The 18,895-nt window shown below is 41.6% G+C and overlaps 1 protein-coding gene and 1 pseudogene across 6 annotated transcripts in view; one reads left to right on the plus strand and one right to left on the minus strand.

The window, feature by feature from the left end:
- Positions 1–3,070: 3,070 nt before the first annotated feature.
- Positions 3,071–13,709, plus strand: LOC135510118 (enolase 4-like; annotated as a pseudogene).
- A 12-nt stretch (positions 13,710–13,721) lies between these two features.
- The window catches only part of shtn1 (shootin 1), a 43,286-nt gene continuing 38,112 nt past the window's right edge, over positions 13,722–18,895 (minus strand). For all 6 annotated transcript variants that reach the window (XM_064932328.1, XM_064932326.1, XM_064932324.1 and 3 more), the window contains 2 exons: positions 18,295–18,453; positions 13,722–14,719 (listed from right to left, as the gene is read on the minus strand). In XM_064932328.1, coding sequence (XP_064788400.1) covers positions 18,344–18,453 — 110 coding nt within the window. In that variant the 3' untranslated portion in view covers positions 13,722–14,719; positions 18,295–18,343. The remainder of the gene's footprint in view (positions 14,720–18,294; positions 18,454–18,895) is intronic.

Consider the following 18,895-nt stretch of genomic DNA (forward strand, 5'->3'; position numbering starts at 1 on the left):
ATTTCTTTCACATTTCCACAAACTTCAAAGTGTTGCCTTTCAAACGGTACCAACCATATGCATATCCTTGCTTCAGGACCTGAGCTTCAGGCAGTGAGATTTGGGTATGTTATTTCAGGTGAAAATTGAAAAAAAGGGGCGTATCCTTTATAACAGAGCACACCCATTAGATTATTTGAATGTTATGGCGCTTCTCCAAGTGGCAGCATTAGCTGTGATGGTCCCATTATATGATCTCACAGAGTTAAGCGGCGGTGTTGGCATCCCTCTGGAGTCACAAGGGCACTGGGTTAGAGGGAGGTGGGGGGCACTGCTTAGTTTTACCCCTGCCCCCAGCGCAGACTGTGCCAGGATGCCAAAGCCAAGCGTGGTATTGCCCTCTGCTGAACTGCCGTCATCCTCTCATCTAGGCAGATTTGCAATATCTGATGAGATACCCTTGCCTAGACGGGATTTGCGTTAGTGACACGAACATGAAAGTCATCAAACTTTCATCTTGGTTGTTTCTGAAGCAGTCTTGATTTGGTATATATACAGTATATCAATAATGTGCAGTTCAACCAAAGTCCAAGTAACAGTTGAATGTGTCTAGCCTTTTTATTTCTCTCATTAGTGTATCACCATGCGGTAAAATGATTCAGCTAGATGGTTAGATGTTTTTATTAATGTCACTACATAGACCTACGGTATTTGCCAAAAATTATCAGAAAATCCACCAATGGGTCTCCTTCATCTGTGCACAGATGTGGTCACTATGGGGCCTCCTGAGTGGCACAGTGGTCTGATGCACTGCATTGCAGTGCTAGCTGTGCCACTAGAGATTCAGGGTTCAAGTCCAGGCTCTGTCGCAGCCGGCCACGACTGGGAGACCCATGGGGCAGCGCACAATTGGCCCAGTGTCGTTAGGGGAGGGCTTGGCTGGCAGTGATGTACTTTTCCCATTGCTCACTGGAGCCTTCTGTGGTGGGCCGGGTGCAGTGCATGCTGACACGGTCGCCAGGTGTACAGTGTTTGCTCCGATACATTTGTGCTGCTGGCTTCTGGGTTAAGTGGGCATTGTGTCAAGAAGCAGTGTGTCTTGGTTGGGTTGTGTTTCGGAGGACGCACGCCTCTCGACCTTCGCCTCTCCCAAGTCCGTACGGGAGATGCAGCGATGAAACAAGACTGTAACTACCAATTGGATACCACGAAAAAGGGGTAAAACATTATTTATTTTTCACAAACAAAAATGTAGCTCACTGTTAGCTCACTGCTCACAGAATGAGGTCATGCACGCAGGGAAGAAAAACTCTGTGCTTGTCAGAGCCAATTATATGATTACAGTGCACTGGGTCTTTTTATTGGTCCCTTTGTACCATCCTTACATGAACCAAAAGAGATGGTCTATGAGTGTCCTATTGGTATTGTTCAGAGTGGAAATGTCATCCAACCGAGTCTATTTCATTGAAGTAACAGCAGGGTTGACTTTGCATATAATTTTGGATGGACTGAGGCCTCCTGCCTCCTGTTTGTTAAAATCATAAAGACAGTGGATTAGTGGTTCAACATGACAAAAATATTAGCCTACTTGTTTAAAACATATCGACTGAAAAGAAAACCCAGTGATTTGTATTTAAATACCTAGTCAAGTTATTTTATCAAGCAAGTTTTGTTTACTCTGTACCTCCATCTCTATTATTACTAAGCCCCCCATAAATCTAATAGAAATAGCCTAGCATTAGCCATCATTCAGAAAGCATTAGAAATCCTGCTTGTATGACATTGTATGATTTTTCAGGCCTACTCTGTCATGTCGTCAGCAAACTTAATGATGGTGTTGGAGTCGTTCGCGGCCACGCAGTCGTGGGTGAACAGGGAGTACAGGAGGGGACTAAGCATGCATCTCTGATGGGCCCAAGTGTTGAGGGTCAGCGTGGCGGATATGTTGTTGCCTACTCACACCACCTAGGTGTGGCCCGTCAGGAAGTCCAGGATCCAGTTGCAGAGGGACTTGTTCAGTCCCAGGTTCTTGAGCTTAGTGATGAGCTTGGAAGGCACTATAGTGTTGAACGTTGAGCTGTAGTCAATGAACAATATTCTCACATAGGTGTTCCTCTTGTCCAGGTGGGAGAGGGCATTGTGGAGTGCAATTGCATCATCTGTGGATCTTTTGGGGCGGTATGCAAATTAGAGTGGGTAAAGGGTGTCTGGGATGATGGTGTTGATGTGATCCATGACCAGCCTTTCAAAGCATTTCAAAGCTACAGATGTGAGTGCTTCTCCATCAGTACCTCTTTGGTCGATATCTGACATTTCGATGTCCAAGTTCTCCTATTATACAATGGCTCATCCAAGGGTAGAAGAAACCATTGTCCTTATCAACCCCATAGTGTCATTCATGCATGCTGACAAGAAGGGTGAAGACAAAGGTAACAACCTCTCCCCTGGGCCAGCCTGACAGATTTCTGACATCACATCACATTACCACTGGATGCTTTCCTTTCAAAACATTAGCTTGTTCTCAATAAAATACCTCAGAGGGACCATGTGTTTTTAGTATGCGTAAAGAGGTCATGTGCAAGTTAAGTGTGCCTCTGAAGTTTACACCTGGGAGACACATTGAGAGGTGTTATTTTAGGTCTTATTTGAAGAGCTAGCTCTGCAAGTATTAGGTCCCAGCTCCACAGAGAATCTCGGTTGAAGCCTCTGGTCGAATGCACTCATGTCTCTGGCTTATTTCCCTAGTGGTCCTCTGAGGTAAACCATATCCTCCTCTTCCCCTCTCTCTAGTGACAAATAAAGCCTTGTTGTTATGCCCTGACCTTAGAGATCCCTTTAATTTTCTATTTGGTTAGGTCCGGGTGTGAATAGGTTGGGCAATCTATGTTTTCTATTTCTTTGTTGGCCTGGTATGGTTCCCAATCAGAGGCAGCTGTCTATTGTTGTCTCTGATTGGGGATCATATTTAGGCAGCCTTTTCCCACCTGTTGTTTGTGGGATCTTGTTTTTGTGTAGCTGCCTGTGAGCAGCCCAGAACGTCATGGTTCTGTTTTGTCTGTATTGTTTTTGGTGAGTTTCATATTTATTAAACATGTGGAACTCGAAGTACGTTGCGCCTTGGTCCATTCATTCAACGAGCGTGACACTTGTCTTGTAAGAGTCCCTGTGGGAGGGCTGGCCTCTCAGACAGGCACTTTGGGAAATTGTTCTTCCTCAAGTTGTAACAACATTGAGGCAGATTTAAGTTTGTTTCTGGTATTCCAGGCAAAAGAAGCAGGACAGAAGCCCATCCCGCCTCCAGAGCCAGTCCTGCCTAGCAGCACGGCCATTGGTTCAGTGTCCATGGCTGTGGCTAAGATTGGGGCTCTACTGCAAGTACATCACAGTCCCTGAGGAACAAACAGGTCAGTGAGCTCCCCTTTGAGCGAGCACACACACACTGACACACACCATGCAGTGTTAGGTGATGTAGGTCATTGATCAGGAATCAAATCAAATCAAATCATAGGCTTGAAGGCAATGCTAGATACAGTGGTGCAAAAAAAGTATTGTCAGCCACCAATTGTGCAAGTTCTCCCACTCAACTATGACAGACAAAATGAGAAAAAAAATCCAGAAAATCACATTGTAGGATTTTTAATGAATTTATTTGCAAATTATGGTGGAAAATAAGTATTTGGTCAATAACAAAAGTATATCTCAATACTTTTATGTACCCTTTGTTGGCAATGACAGAGGTCAAACGTTTTCTGTCAGTCTTCACAAGGTTTTCACACACTGTTGCTGGTATTTTGGCCCATTCCTCCATGCAGATCTCCTCTAGAGCAGTGATGTTTTGGGGCTGTTGCTGGGCAACACGGACTTTCAAATCCCTCCAAAGATTTTCTATGGGGTTGAGATCTGGAGACTGGCTAGGCCACTCCAGGACCTTGAAATGCTTCTTACGAAGCCACTCATTCGTTGCCCGGTCGGTGTGTTTGAGATCATTGTCATGCTGAAAGACCCAGCCACGTTTCACCTTCAATGCCCTTGCTGATGGAAGGAGGTTTTCACTCAAAATCTCACGGTACATGGCCCCATTCATTCTTTCCTTTACACGGATCAGTTGTCCTGGTCCCTTTGCAGAAAAACAGCCCCAAAGCATGATGTTTCCACCCCCGTGCTTCACAGTAGGTATGGTGTTCTTTGGATGCAACTCAGCATTTTTTGTCCTCCAAACACGACGAGTTGAGTTTTTACCAAAAAGTTCTATTTTGGTTTCATCTGACCATATGACATTCTCCCAATCTTCTTCTGGATCAGCCAAATGCTCTCTAGCAAACTTCAGACGGGCCTGGACATGTACTGGCTTAAGCAGGGGGACACGTCTGGCACTGCAGGATTTGAGTCCCTGGCGGCGTAGTGTGTTACTGATGGTAGGCTTTGTTACTTTGGTCCCAGCTCTCTGCAGGTCATTCACTTGGTCCCCCCGTATGGTTCTGGGATTTTTGCTCACCGTTCTTGTGATCATTTTAACCCCACGGGGTGAGATCTTGCGTGGAGCCCCAGATTGAGGGAGAATATCAGTGGTCTTGTATGTCTTCCATTTCCTAATAATTGCTCCCACAGTTGATTTCTTCAAATTAAGCTGCTTACCTATTGCAGATTCAGTCTTCCCAGCCTGGTGCAGGTTTACAATTTTGTTTCTGGTGTCCTTTGACAGCTCTTTGGTCTTGGCCATAGTGGAGTTTGGAGTGTGACTGTTTGAGGTTGTGGACAGGTGTCTTTTATAGTGATAACAAGTTCAAACAGGTGCCATTAATACAGGTAACTTGTGGAGGACAGAGGAGCCTCTTAAAGAAGAAATTACAGGTCTGTGAGAGCCAGAAACCTTGCTTGTTTGTAGGTGATCAAATACTTATTTTCCACCATAATTTGCAAGTAATTTCATTAAAAATCCTACAATGTGATTTTCTGGATTTTTTTATCTGTCATAGTTGAAGTGTACCGATGATGAATATTACAGGCCTCTCTCATCTTTGTAAGTGGGATAACTTGGTGGCTGACTAAATACCTTTTTGCCCCACTGTATGTACAGTGCCTTGCGAAAGTATTCGGCCCCCTTGAACTTTGCGACTTTTTGCCACATTTCAGGCTTCAAACATAAAGACATAAAACTGTATTTTTTTGTGAAGAATCAACAACAAGTGGGACACAATCATGAAGTGGAACGACATTTATTGGATATTTCAAACTTTTTTAACAAATCAAAAACTGAAAAATTGGGCGTGCAAAATTATTCAGCCCCTTTACTTTCAGTGCAACAAACTCTCTCCAGAAGTTCAGTGAGGATCTCTGAATGATCCAATGTTGACCTAAATGACTAATGATGATAAATACAATCCACCTGTGTGTAATCAAGTCTCCGTATAAAAGCACCTGCACTGTGATAGTCTCAGAGGTCCGTTAAAAGCGCAGAGAGCATCATGAAGAACAAGGAACACACCAGGCAGGTCCGAGATACTGTTGTGAAGAAGTTTAAAGCCGGATTTGGATACAAAAAGATTTCCCAAGCTTTAAACATCCCAAGGAGCACTGTGCAATCGATAATATTGAAATGGAAGGAGTATCAGACCACTGCAAATCTACCAAGACCTGGCCGTCCCTCTAAACTTTCAGCTCATACAAGGAGAAGACTGATCAGAGATGCAGCCAAGAGGCCCATGATCACTCTGGATGAACTGCAGAGATCTACAGCTGAGGTGGGAGACTCTGTCCATAGGACAACAATCAGTCGTATATTGCACAAATCTGGCCTTTATGGAAGAGTGGCAAGAAGAAAGCAATTTCTTAAAGATATCCATAAAAAGTGTTGTTTAAAGTTCGCCACAAGCCACCTGGGAGACACACCAAACATGTGGAAGAAGGTGCTCTGGTCAGATGAAACCAAAATTGAACTTTTTGGCAACAATGCAAAACGTTATGTTTGGCGTAAAAGCAACACAGCTCATCACCCTGACCACACCATCCCCACTGTCAAACATGGTGGTGGCAGCATCATGGTTTGGGCCTGCTTTTCTTCAGCAGGGACAGGGAAGATGGTTAAAATTGATGGGAAGATGGATGGAGCCAAATACAGGACCATTCTGGAAGAAAACCTGATGGAGTCTGCAAAAGACCTGAGACTGGGACGGAGATTTGTCTTCCAACAAGACAATGATCCAAAACATAAAGCAAAATCTACAATGGAATGGTTCAAATATAAACATATCCAGGTGTTAGAATGGCCAAGTCAAAGTCCAGACCTGAATCCAATCGAGAATTTGTGGAAAGAACTGAAAACTGCTGTTCACAAATGCTCTCTATCCAACCTCACTGAGCTCGAGCTGTTTTGCAAGGAGGAATGGGAAAAAATTTCAGTCTCTCGATGTGCAAAACTGATAGAGACATACCCCAAGCGACTTACAGCTGTAATCGCAGCAAAAGGTGGCGCTACAAAGTATTAACTTCAGGGGGCTGAATAATTTTGCACAACCAATTTTTCAGTTTTTGATTTGTTAAAAAAGTTTGAAATATCCAATAAATGTCGTTCCACTTCATGATTGTGTCCCACTTGTTGTTGATTCTTCTCAAAAAAATACAGTTTTATATCTTTATGTTTGAAGCCTGAAATGTGGCAAAAGGTCGCAAAGTTCAAGGGGGCCGAATACTTTCGCAAGGCACTGTATATGTGTGGGTGTTAAGGGAGGCTATTTCATCTAGTTGTCATATTAAACAGTGTGTAGTAAAACTAGTGTTTAATAATAGTGATCATCTTCAATCAATACTCCACATAAAACACCCCTTCTGCCAATCACATTCTGTTAAAAGTTCCCAAAGCACACATCCCTGGGTCGCTCGTCTTTTCATTTCGCTCTAGCTAAAGACTGGAACGAGCTCCAACAAACACTCAAACTGGACAGTTTTATCTCAATCTCTTCATTAAAAGACTCATTCATGGACACTCTTACTGACCGTTGTGGCTGCTTTGCGTGATGTATTGTTCTCTACCTTCTTGCCCTTTGCTCTTGTCTGTGCCCAATGTTTTTACACAGTTTGTGCTGCTACCATGTTGTGTTGCTACCCTGCTGTTGTCATATGTTGCTGCCATGCTATGTTGTCTTAGGTCTTTCTTTTATCGATGTGGTTTGTCCTATATTTTTATTGAATTTATTTTTAATCCCAGTCCCCGTCCCCACAGGAGGCCTTTTGGTAGGCAGTCATTGTAAATAAGAATTTGTTCTTAATTGACTTGCTTAGTTAAATAAAGGATACATTTTTGTTATAAATAAACAGAAACCCAGCCTAAAACCCCAGAGTAAGCAATGTGATGTAGACGCATCTACACTGCATTCAGAAACTATTCAGACCCCTTCACTTTCCCACATTGTTATGTTACAGCCTTATTATAAAATGTATTAAATCATTTGTTTCCCTCATGAGAACTGGTTTAGAAATTTCAGCAAATGTATAAAAAAAAAATCAAAAATACCTTATTTACATAAGTATTCAGACCCTTTGCTATGAGACTAGAAATAAAGCTCAGGTGCATCCCGTTTCCATTCATCATCCTTGATGTTTTTACAACTTGACTGGAGTCCACCTGTGGTAAATTCAATTGACAGGAGAGGATTTGAAAAGGCACACACCTGTCTATATAAAGACCCACAAGTGACAACGCATGTCAGAGCAAACACCAAGTCATGAGGTCGAAGGAACTGTCCGTAGAGCTGTGAGGCAGGATTGTGTCGAGGCACAGATCTGTGGAAGGGTACCAAAAAATGCCCAATCCCCAAGAACACAGTGGCCACCATCATTCTTAAATGGAAGAAGTTTGGAACCACCAAGACTTTTCCTAGAGCTGGCCACCCGGCCAAACTGAGCAATCAGGGGAGAAGAGCCTTGATCAGGGAGGTAGTTTGGGGATACCCATATCATCACACTACCACTAACATGCTTGACCGTTGGTGTAAGGTTCTTACTGTGGAATGCAGTGTTTGGTTTTCGCCAGGCAAAATGGGACACATGTCGTCCAAAAAGTTCTACTTCTGACTCATCTGTCCATAGAAAATTCTTCAAGGAGTCTTGACGACCATCCAGGTGCTTCCAAGTCCTTTTTGGCAAACTTGAGTGAACTTTTTGGTTGAGATGGGTCCCATTATGTCTGGCGAAAACCCAAACACTGCATTCCACAGTAAGAACCTCATACCAACGGTCAAGCATGGTGGTAGTGGGATGCTTTGGGGATGCTTTGCTGCCTCAAGACCTGGGCAACTTGCCATTCTAGAAGGAACCATGAATTCTGCTCTGTATCAGAATTATACAAGAGAATGTCAGGCCATCTGTCTGTGAGTTGAAGTGCAGCTGGGTCATTCAGCAAGACAATTGTTATGTTCTGTTAATTACTGATGTCCCCTTTAAGGATGGCGCACCCTTGGTCATGCGCAGTGTTGTTCTATGTTATTCTGGTACGAACTCGTTTGAGTAAATGTGAAGCTCCAGTTCAATTGCTTGTATTCAGAGTCTTTCTTATTACATAAATAAGTACTAAGTGTTAAGACACTACAACAATGATCCAAAACACACAATCAAATCTACATGAAAATGGTTAAAAAGCAACAAATCTGAAGTTTTGTAATGGCCTAGTCAAAGTCCACATCTGAAACGAGCAGTTCATGCTTTAAAACCCACAAATGTTGCTGAGTTAAAGCAGTTCTGCGTGCAAGAGTGGGTCAATTCCTCCACAGTGATGTGAGAGACAGATCAACAACTACAGGAAGTATTTGGTTACAGCCAGCCAAAGGTGGCAAAACCAGTTGAGTGTAAGAGGGCAATTACTTTTTCACACAGGGGAATTGGGTGTTGCATAACTGTTCATTCAATTAAAATAAGCATCAATTTATTTTATTTGTAAATTCAGGTTCCCTTTATCTAATAATAGGTTTTGGTTAAAGATCTGATAACATTCAGTATCAAATATGCACAAGAAAACAGAGAATCAGAAAGAGGGCAAATGCTCGGCACTGTACATAGTATAAAGAAACATTTATCTAAAAAGATCTGTGAAATCCTCCAACAGATCATCACAATGGTCCTCGAGCTTCAAAAGGAGATGATTCAAATAATGAACATTGCTTCAAAAACAGGGGTAAGGAACATTGCGGCAGAGCCTGGTATAGGGGATCTACTGTACAGTATAGGGAGCTTGTGATTCATTTTTATGACTGAACATATACTCAGAGTTGTCATGTAATGTATATCACAATTTCAACGTTGTAGTTACGTTCTTCAAAGTTAGACGGCATTGAATTGATTCTGTCTATGGTTTAGCAGTGCCACAGGAGGTTGGTGGCACCTTAACTGGGGAGGATGGCTGATAGTAATGAATGGAATTATTAGAATGACATCAGACTCGTCAAACAAATGGTTTCCATGGGATTGATACCATTCCATTAACTCCATTCCAGACATTATTATGAGCCGTCCTCCCCTCAGCAACGTCCTGTGTTTAGCACTAGAAGCACTATCTAACTGCGAATAGATTAAAGGTTGTCGATGGGAAATCGCTTTCCCTATTTTATTATGTGATGGACATCACAAGATGAGACGATAACAGCTCGCGGCCTGGCCTACATTTATAGGATTAACAATATTATTGATGGTGGGTTAAATATATCCTATGTAATACCTTCAAAAGCTTTGGAAACAGGAACGTCTAAATCCTATTCATACCCGCTAACCTAATTAAAGTACATGCATTTTAAATATCATTAACGTTCATTAGAGGTGTCAACCCCTCCTCCTGGAGAATAACTGGGTGAGCTGAATCTGGTGTTTTAGAGCAGGGCTGGAGCAAAAGCCTGCATACCCAGTAGCTTTGCAGGTGGAAATGTAGAATCTCTGACATACAGTATGATCCAGCACTACTTTCCACAGATATGCATATTATAAACGATGACACTGAGTAAATTTATGCTGACGAGACATTCCTTCTCTTTCCAGCCTGTACTGCCAACAGTGTCTGACTCTGGAGCCTTAGTTGTTGAGTCCTAAGCAGCCTCTAAATCTAATTACGGAAGCATCTAACAATCTTGGATTGGCACTTGGAAAGGAGGTCCATTTGGCAGTAAACTGCGCTGCTCACGACATAATGGACTATGTGTGTAAACAGAACGTTAAAACACGCACAGTGTGTCCTTGCGTACAATTCTATATGCGGGTACAGCAAGCGGTACCGATACACCAAGTCTGGAATCAACAGGACCCTGAACAGCTTCTACCCCCGCCAAGCCATAAGACTGCTAATTAGTTAGTTTGGGTTTCTATTTGGTTAACAATTTAACTATTTGCAATGATGCTTTTTGCACTAACTTTTTTGACTCACCACATACGCTACTGTTTATTATCTATCCTGTTGCCTAAGCACTTTATTCTTGTCACTTTATTCTTAGCTACATATTCTCTCTTACCTCGTACCCCTGCATATCGACTCAGTACTGGTACCCCTTGTATATAGCCAAGTTATCATTACTTATGATTTATTTCTCTCTGCATTGTTGGGAAGGGCACTTGAGTAAGCATTTGACAAATAACATTTGATTTCCCATTGAAACCAATGTTTAACCTTCAATAATTTTGTTAGTTAAAATTATAATTTTATGTTGACATACTATAGTTATTCAAAACAAAATATAAGCTGGAAAACGATCTACTTTAAAGTTAGATTTTATTTTCTCTCTCTGCTCCAAAAGGAAATTATGAAGTTATTACAGGAACCCCCAAGTCTCCAGATAAACTAGTGGATGGGGCTTTGATTAGTAAATACCCAGCAGTCGTAGCCCTGCTCGATCCTCTGTGAAAAGAGGGAAGATGTGAACACCCCTCCGAACACACGTCCACAGTAAATGAAAGACATGTGTTGGTGTGCTTATAGAAACTCATGGTGTGTGTGTGTAACCCGATGTGTAAGGAGCAGTAGGAGAGACTGAGCAGTGTGGCTGCAGTCTGCTCTCTGACATCTCCTCTAAGCCCCAGTGTCACGGGTCACAGGAAGATGCCCCATCTCTTCCAGGGGTACATCCTGAATTGGACCAATAAAGTCACCGACCTGACCTACGTCACCACAGAGCACAAAGGGAATCCACTGATGGAGTTTTACATAGAGCTGTTTACTAATACATGACTCATTGTCCTAATGTAGGTCAAATGTACAGTGTGCAACATTTTGATGGAATGTCAAGAAATTGGAGGTCAAATCGATGCTAGGGGAAAAACACGTCATTTTGGCCAGGTTGACCTATAATAATTGCCATCACAACATCAATACTGTGAATAGAAACAGTAGTATGAACACGACAGTATAAATATTTTGGAATAAATAGGTGACGTGTGAGACACGCCGACTTACATGGTTCCTCTGATGGTTTCAGTTGGATGAATTCCAAATGAAGATTTTCCCATTTGAGTGCAGCCGACTCAAACTTTTATCACAGGGAGCCAAATGAATGACTGCATGGGCCATGTATCGATCGAATGATGCGACCCGACGATACTTCTACTGTTAAAGGTCACGGGACCCAAAATTATGTTCAGCCGGTTTATCTTTGTCCTAATCTCTCATGGACAGATGCATGGAGCATAAATTGAAGTATTATCTGTCTACAGACTGTGGGATGCGACGACTAACGAGGAACTTTGTTTCCAGTATGCAGATTTTTCGCCACTGATCATTTGGGCAAATGATTCCGCAGGTGCTCGCATCTATTGAATTTCTGAATGGGAGGGGACATTTGGCCCATAGACTTGCTTGAACTGTCAGAGTTTACGATTAGAGGGGTGGAGACTTCGCTAGTTTCTTTAATATATTTTCTAACCCGTCTCCCCCTCAACTGAGCATCTGACGCAATTTACACAAGACTTTAGTTCTGGGTGTCCGAGATTACCTTTGTTCTTAAGATCTCACTCAAATTAATGTTCTTCTATATGAAACTATGGTTTGTTAGTTCATGCTTATTTTGGGGAATTCACTGTTTTTCAGAGGAACCCCTGCAATGACAGATGGTGTAAAGCAGGGATGGGCAACTTTGATAGGGTGGGGGTCACTCTTCTTTAAAAAAAAAATGCATTGCAAGCCCCCGTCTTGACAGCAGAGCTAAAAGAAAATACAAAGTAAACGCTTTAGAGTTAATTTTGTGCAATTCTACACTTTCCCATGGGCTGTAGAGAAAATGTTGCAGTTTTGAAGCATGTTTGCTGCAATTCTACTCATTTTGCCAAAGGGTGGGGGAAATGTTTGCAGTTTTCAATATGATATCTGAGTGAAACTGACTAATAAAATCAATGGGGGGCCCCCCGGCCAGTAATTCGACAAGTTTAGATAGCTGGCTGCAAAACTAACTTTACAATCGAAAAAATGTTAGCTGACATGGGCTAATTGGCTGACTATCAGTGACTGACATAAAGCGATAAGAGGGGGAGGGTTGATCCGAGACCCTTCAAAAGTTGCCCATCCTTGGTGTAAAGAGTTGATTCATTGACCAGGTAATACTATACTTTTGTATGTCAGGTGAGGTAATAATTGGAACGACGTGTGGTGAGTCCTGCAGTGACAACTCGCTCTCAGATGTGGTGAGGCTTAGTCATTCTCTTTAGATCTATATGTTTACATGTCTATCTCTGTCTGTCTTTATCTAGTAATGTGTTGGACTGAATCTGCACATTTCAGTCTGACAATCCATTGCATCACTTATGTATGTATTCTGCTCTGTACAAGTTTTATAATACAAATGTCTGTATTTACAAGGCCCAAGAACCTCTTGAAGTGATATAATAAACAGTTTGCCTGTCATTGTGTACTCACACCAAAACAAAGCCAAGTGACGGCGTCTTCTCCGTGCCTTGGCGATGAGCAGTCATCGCACGTTGGCACTCGCCGCCCGTAAACTCTTGTCATTGTGCGTTTCTCTCTCTCCCTCAGGTCGTAGGCCTGAGAGTTGTGTATGTCAAACTGGGAGGTCTGAGTCGTGGAGAGCGGCTGACTAAATACAACCGTCTGATTTCTATAGAGGAAGAATTGGCCCAGCAGGGAATACTGGGTATGGCTTTTTCCTCTCGCCTTTTCAGCCAGTAGAAAGAGGGGGCTAGACAAAGCTATGGGTAGAAGAGGCAGTAATGGCTGGGATGGTGAGAATACATTTCTCCCTGGACGTGAAAGGAAACTGTGTGTCAGGAATCATGAAGAGGGGGAAAGGGAGCTGGCAAAAACCCTACCTTGGTTCTGTTAATTGGCCACCTAATTACGCCTCCCAAAAAAGGGACAGGGATATTGGGCAATTACTGAAAAGCGAGTTCATCTTTGTATAAAATAAAGAATTAACTTCTGCACCAATTGCATATACAGGACCCTTGTATATCATTTGGCTCTGGCTATGTGGAATATATATATTTTTAGTGCTGTCACAGCAGTAGAAATCATCAGACCTAGAATAGAGGGGCCTGGAGCGAGGAGGGACATGTTCAATGTGCAGAGACCTCTACAGAACATGTTCAATAGACTGTCATGCAGGGGCTAGTTTCGCTTTGGCCCTTTTAAAGCCTTTGTTGTCCATTCAACTTATTTCACTTGTTTTCTGTCTGCAGATTTAAGAAAAGACACATCCTCGCTCTTTGTTGGAGAAATGGAGGAGCAGTCATTTAATATAAGGATTAAATAATTAATATAAGGATTAAATGAATACCATAGTGTTTTTATTCCAAAATGACATTTTCTATTTATGTTTATGTCAATCTAATGTAATTACTAGTCATAAAATGAATAGCTCATACAATCTATTTAAATGATACACCATTACATTTCTTCCCATATTAAAATTAATGAATTTTCAGTAGTCACTTAGTGCAAAAAGGTTTCACGCTAACTAAATGCATTGTTGATCTGTATTTTTCCTTGGAAACAAAACTGAATTGATCAAAATGACCACATAAAGGAATCACAATTTGGCATCACATACTCTGGAATAAACAAATTATATTTACACATAGTTGCAATTTCCAAAGAATAAAAAATACACACACATACAAAAAGATTATGTAAGACACAGTGGTCAATATTATTTTGAATAAACCTGTCCATTATTTTTATGTGGTTTATGACATTTCCATTTTTGGTATAATGCCAGTGTTGGGGTAGCTACTCTGAAAAGAGAGTTTACCAATTACTTCACACTGAAAGAATTGAAGCTAAACTAAAGCTAGCCTTAAGAAAAATATAGTTTAATTAACTGAAGTTCCTTTGAAAAGTTCACTACATCCAAACTACTTTGTGAAAAATTATCATATGTATCTGAATGTGTAATTTAGCCTATTAAACACAACTGTTTCAAGTGAGAATTAGGCAGGTCTGATGCCAAAAAAGAAAGGAAAATATTGCCTACTTCACCCATTTTATCTTTTCATTTTGGAAAAAAAAATTGTGTGTAGTTCCAGGAGTTAGCTACATGGCAAAAAATGATTAACTACTGAAACCCTACTTAGATTTGAATTTAGTTCAACTACCACCAACCTACTGCAAAATGTAATTCAATTACTAGTTGGACCAAATATAGTTCATTTACTCCCCAACCCTGTGTAGTGCAGTGGGGAACCCAGACATGCTTTGTACTCTGAGGTCTTCTTTCCTTCACCAGAGAGCTGACTGCAGCATTGACAGGTGCAGGTCTCTTGTCTAAAGAGAAATAGATGAAAAGGAACACTGATGAGAAACACTGAGCAAGACCAACGATTTATACACTCATCCATATTAACAAGCGTTTGAGTGTAAAACAATTTTTAAATCGACCTTGATTAGAAATCCACCGAAGTACTGGAATAGTTTGATACTGACAGAAAAATATTTGATATTAGTAGCACTCACTATTACTCAATTAGTGGAACTCACTAATCAATATCTTCGTGTAACATGTTAGTGCTGATACAAGTGATTGTTTAGGAAACATCCTATTTTTTAAGCAATGTTGACAGGATGACAGATGGATCTGAAAGAGCCGACACAAAAGAAGGCTAAAGCATACAGCAACTCAATGCTGACCACCAAGTAAAGCCAACACACTGAGAAAGGGCCCCTTCATAATTTGTCATATCCTCATCCGACTCCAGACACAGTTCCTAGAGGAAATTATTATGTAGTTTAAACAGTTGCGGAATGCCCTGCGTCAGTGTAACAAAGGGGGCAGTTGTTCCAGTGGGAAGTAGACGGTTCAGAGGTGCTTTGTGCACCAACAGACAGGGAGAGCCACCACACAGCTGTGTTGGAGCACTTACGGCCTGCCTCAATGGGCCTGTCAAAGAAGTTCTTCATTCGTGCTCTTTTCAACTGAAAATGCAACATTGATTTATCCATTAATTACTGTATTTAACCTATCAATTTACTTGATTTATGATTTAAGGATAATTTTTCCATACTTATTTAACTTGGCTTATCTTTATCGTAACTTACGTAGGCATATCATTCTGAGTAAAAGCTGAACATGGCACAAAGCACAATTACTCCTGTTATCAATTATGCCTGAGTAGTTACAACATTTTAGGATGAGTAAACTTGCATTTTAATTGGAATATCAACTTACTAAAGATTGTGAGCATCATAATAGACTGGATTTCACTTGCTTTTAAAGTGCTTAGCTCGGCATTGCCTCAACTACGATGGTATATAATACAAAATTGTTGATAAAGATGAGAATATTCTGTGTTCATATAGCCATCTACTTAACATCCAAACAAGCCAAGGAAGAAGAGAAAGAGAGAGCTAGGGAGTTCACTGGATCTACAGACATCCTCTAATCAATGAGTGTGGATAGCCAGACGTAGCGGGCAGAGAGAAAGCAGCCCTATGAATTGGCCCTGAGCAGCCATGGTTCCCCACCAGGCAATTACTCTGTTTGGAAAATAAACGGAATGACTAACAAAATAGGCTAAATTAAGTGTTTCCTAGACACACTAAAAAGAGGCTTCCTAATTGCCAATCCCTCTGGGGGGAAAAAAAACAACAAAACGTTGCATTGTATTGGCTGATGGCGACAGAAATAGAGAGCGGTAAAGATGGCTCTCAACACAATAAAAAGGGACACAGCATGCCTCCGGGTAATTACATTGTTGCCCTGATCGACAGAATCTTTACTGCTTGTCAATCAATGTCAGACGGCAGATCGCTACAGAGGAAGCAGGGAAAGGCCAGGTCATGGACTCTGTTTGGACGTTGAGCTGTCCATGGACTGAAAACAACAGCTCCAAGGAGAGCAAGCATCAGCTGGCCGTAGTCGGTGATACTGTTTGACTTCTAGAATCACATTCCGTACGAAATACTGAAGACCTGCAATGACATACTTTTTTTAAGTGCAATCATTTCAAAGAGGTTGAGGAAAGACTGAGGCCAGGATTCCAAGTAACGTAGATGACTGACATCACACTGCTCTTGGTGGAACCGCAGTAACTGCCATCAAATCAATGAAAATGTTTTCTCCCTTGAAGCATGCTTAATTTTCTGTTTGAATTAAATGATGTACCCGTTCTATTTGGCATTTTGACAGTTAACACAGTTGGAATCAAGGCAATATTTTACATTTATGAATTAGGCTCGCAGAGCGAAGGTTGTTTATCTGTGTTTGAATCCAAGCTTGTGGCACCATTTCCTGCTATAACATCCATTATTACAATGGTATTCTCCCTCTCTTTGTCTCCCTTTCTGTCTGTCCATCACATAGAGTGGCTTACTCAAGCAATGTCTGATGCTCAATGTCACTCTCATCTCCTTGGACGTTATCTAAGTTTAGTCTTAGTTAACCTCGTCTTCCTTCAACATGAGAAAATGGAGGGCCATAAGAAAAACATGTCAGTCTGCACAATTAGTCATTTCCGAGTCCTTGGTGCAAACAACTTCCCCTTGTCCACTGATCCCTCTGTCTGCAAGGCCATTGTCGAGGGGAATTCTGCTGTTAAATAAAATGACAGTGACTTCCTCTTCCAACAATGTTGTAGCCCTGTCTGTATTTTTGCGGCAGTCCACTGATGAATGAATTTGCAGAGCCAATAGGTCTTAAGATGAAGTCTGAGCCCCTTGAGGCGCCTGGAAGATAAATCTAACACAAGACACTTTATCCTCAAACAGGCTTTTGGGGGTAAGTAGTATACATGTAAACAACATGGCAGAAAGAAAAGTCACTCAAATTGAATTTCCTCCACAATCTTGGGGGATTTGACTCTTTCTTTCAACTGTGCTCCAAGTGGAAATTGTGCCTTAGTGACAAATGAGACCCAAATCCTCAATTAGTCGCCCCACACAATGGTTACGGGACGTCACACTCCTGTTTCTGGCTCTCACATTTCCCCCTCACTTCAGAAATAGTCCAACGAATTTGTGCAGGTGAGTGAAAAAAGCCCATCCTCATGGTCAACTAAGCGTGATGGTCATTGTGGCGTTCTGAGAGCAAGTTGATCCCAATCCAATTGTTCCGTAACAAACACCTAGCAGAACAGCTTAACCTGTAGTTGCCAAGCATTTGACTAAAATCTAAAGCTCCAGTACCACCAGTTACGATGCTATATGTGCATTTACATGCTTGAAATTCTTTAGTTTTGAAATAGATTCTGCTATAAAAAATCTTTACAATAATGCCTTCAAATAACACCTGCACAAAAAAATTATCTTGGTCCATGAAAGACTGGGGGAGTATCGAGCGAGGGGAGTAGTGGAAACAAAATCTGCCACAGTGCCCTGTAATTGCTCACTGGGAGGCTACAAGGTTAATACTGGTCTAGACAGACCAATTTAAAGACATACTTGCTTTGGCAAATGTTCAAGGCTACAAAAGCCGGCTGACGGATCCTCTCAGTGCAAACAAAGACTGTGTCAAAAATGTGGGCTTCACCTTCACCATTAAAGAAATTTTAACAAAGCCTACGGTTGTGGGAACAAAGTATTTCATTTCACCTAAATCAATCGCCCCATGTTAATCCCTCATACAGTAGTGCACTCCCTCCCCAAAACAAAACAAGCAGCAGTGTGAAAACATCACAGCTTAATACAACATGAAGCCACGGTGCACTGGATCTCAAGAGCGACTCTAATTATTCCTGTAATCATCAGAAACAACTAGGGCCAGACTGGTTCTTACTCCAAAGGAGATTTATCTTACAGAAAGAAGTAGGTTTCTCATTTTCAATTAGTTGGGTCTTGGGACTTAAACTCCATTGTAAATAATGCAGTGATTCCAGGTGTTGAGGCATCCTGTGAGGCGTACTTACCCAGGGCCCTGGGGTGCTAGTGGCCAGGACTCAGGTCAGCTGAGTGGGCCTAGAGCGGGACAGAGTCCTGGGAGGTCTGCTTGGTCTGGGGCTGGTCCCCTCTCACTCTGGTGACATCCAGAACACTGCTGGGGAAGGGACGAGGTGAGGACGGCGGACCTTCACAGAGACAGACATAAACACAATCACATATAGATCCACAGTATTTCTACTTTCAACAGTTGGAAATTGCTACCTTAGGCCTACAGTATGTTTACCTATTTGTCTGATGGTAGGATCTGCAGTGACAGAGAACTGATATTATTCTGTAGGTGTGTTTGCAACACGGCACAACTTCTTTATATGTTTAAATCATTGCAAAGGAGTGTAAAATAATTGAACATTTAACTTAATCAACTACCAGGAACCACCTCCAGAAAGTGGTGTCCTTACTACAAAACATGGGTGGGCTGTGTGGAAGAAGAGATGTCACATTTTGAGATGTGCAATATGTTGTTTCACTAAATAATTATTAAATAATTAGAACATGTGTATGCAAATGATTGATATTTATATAACATTTATAACAGGTGAAGGGAAAAAGGCAATAACCTTATTCTTG

Source organism: Oncorhynchus masou, chromosome 23, assembly GCF_036934945.1.
Source record: "Oncorhynchus masou masou isolate Uvic2021 chromosome 23, UVic_Omas_1.1, whole genome shotgun sequence".
Lineage (NCBI taxonomy): Eukaryota > Metazoa > Chordata > Actinopteri > Salmoniformes > Salmonidae > Oncorhynchus > Oncorhynchus masou.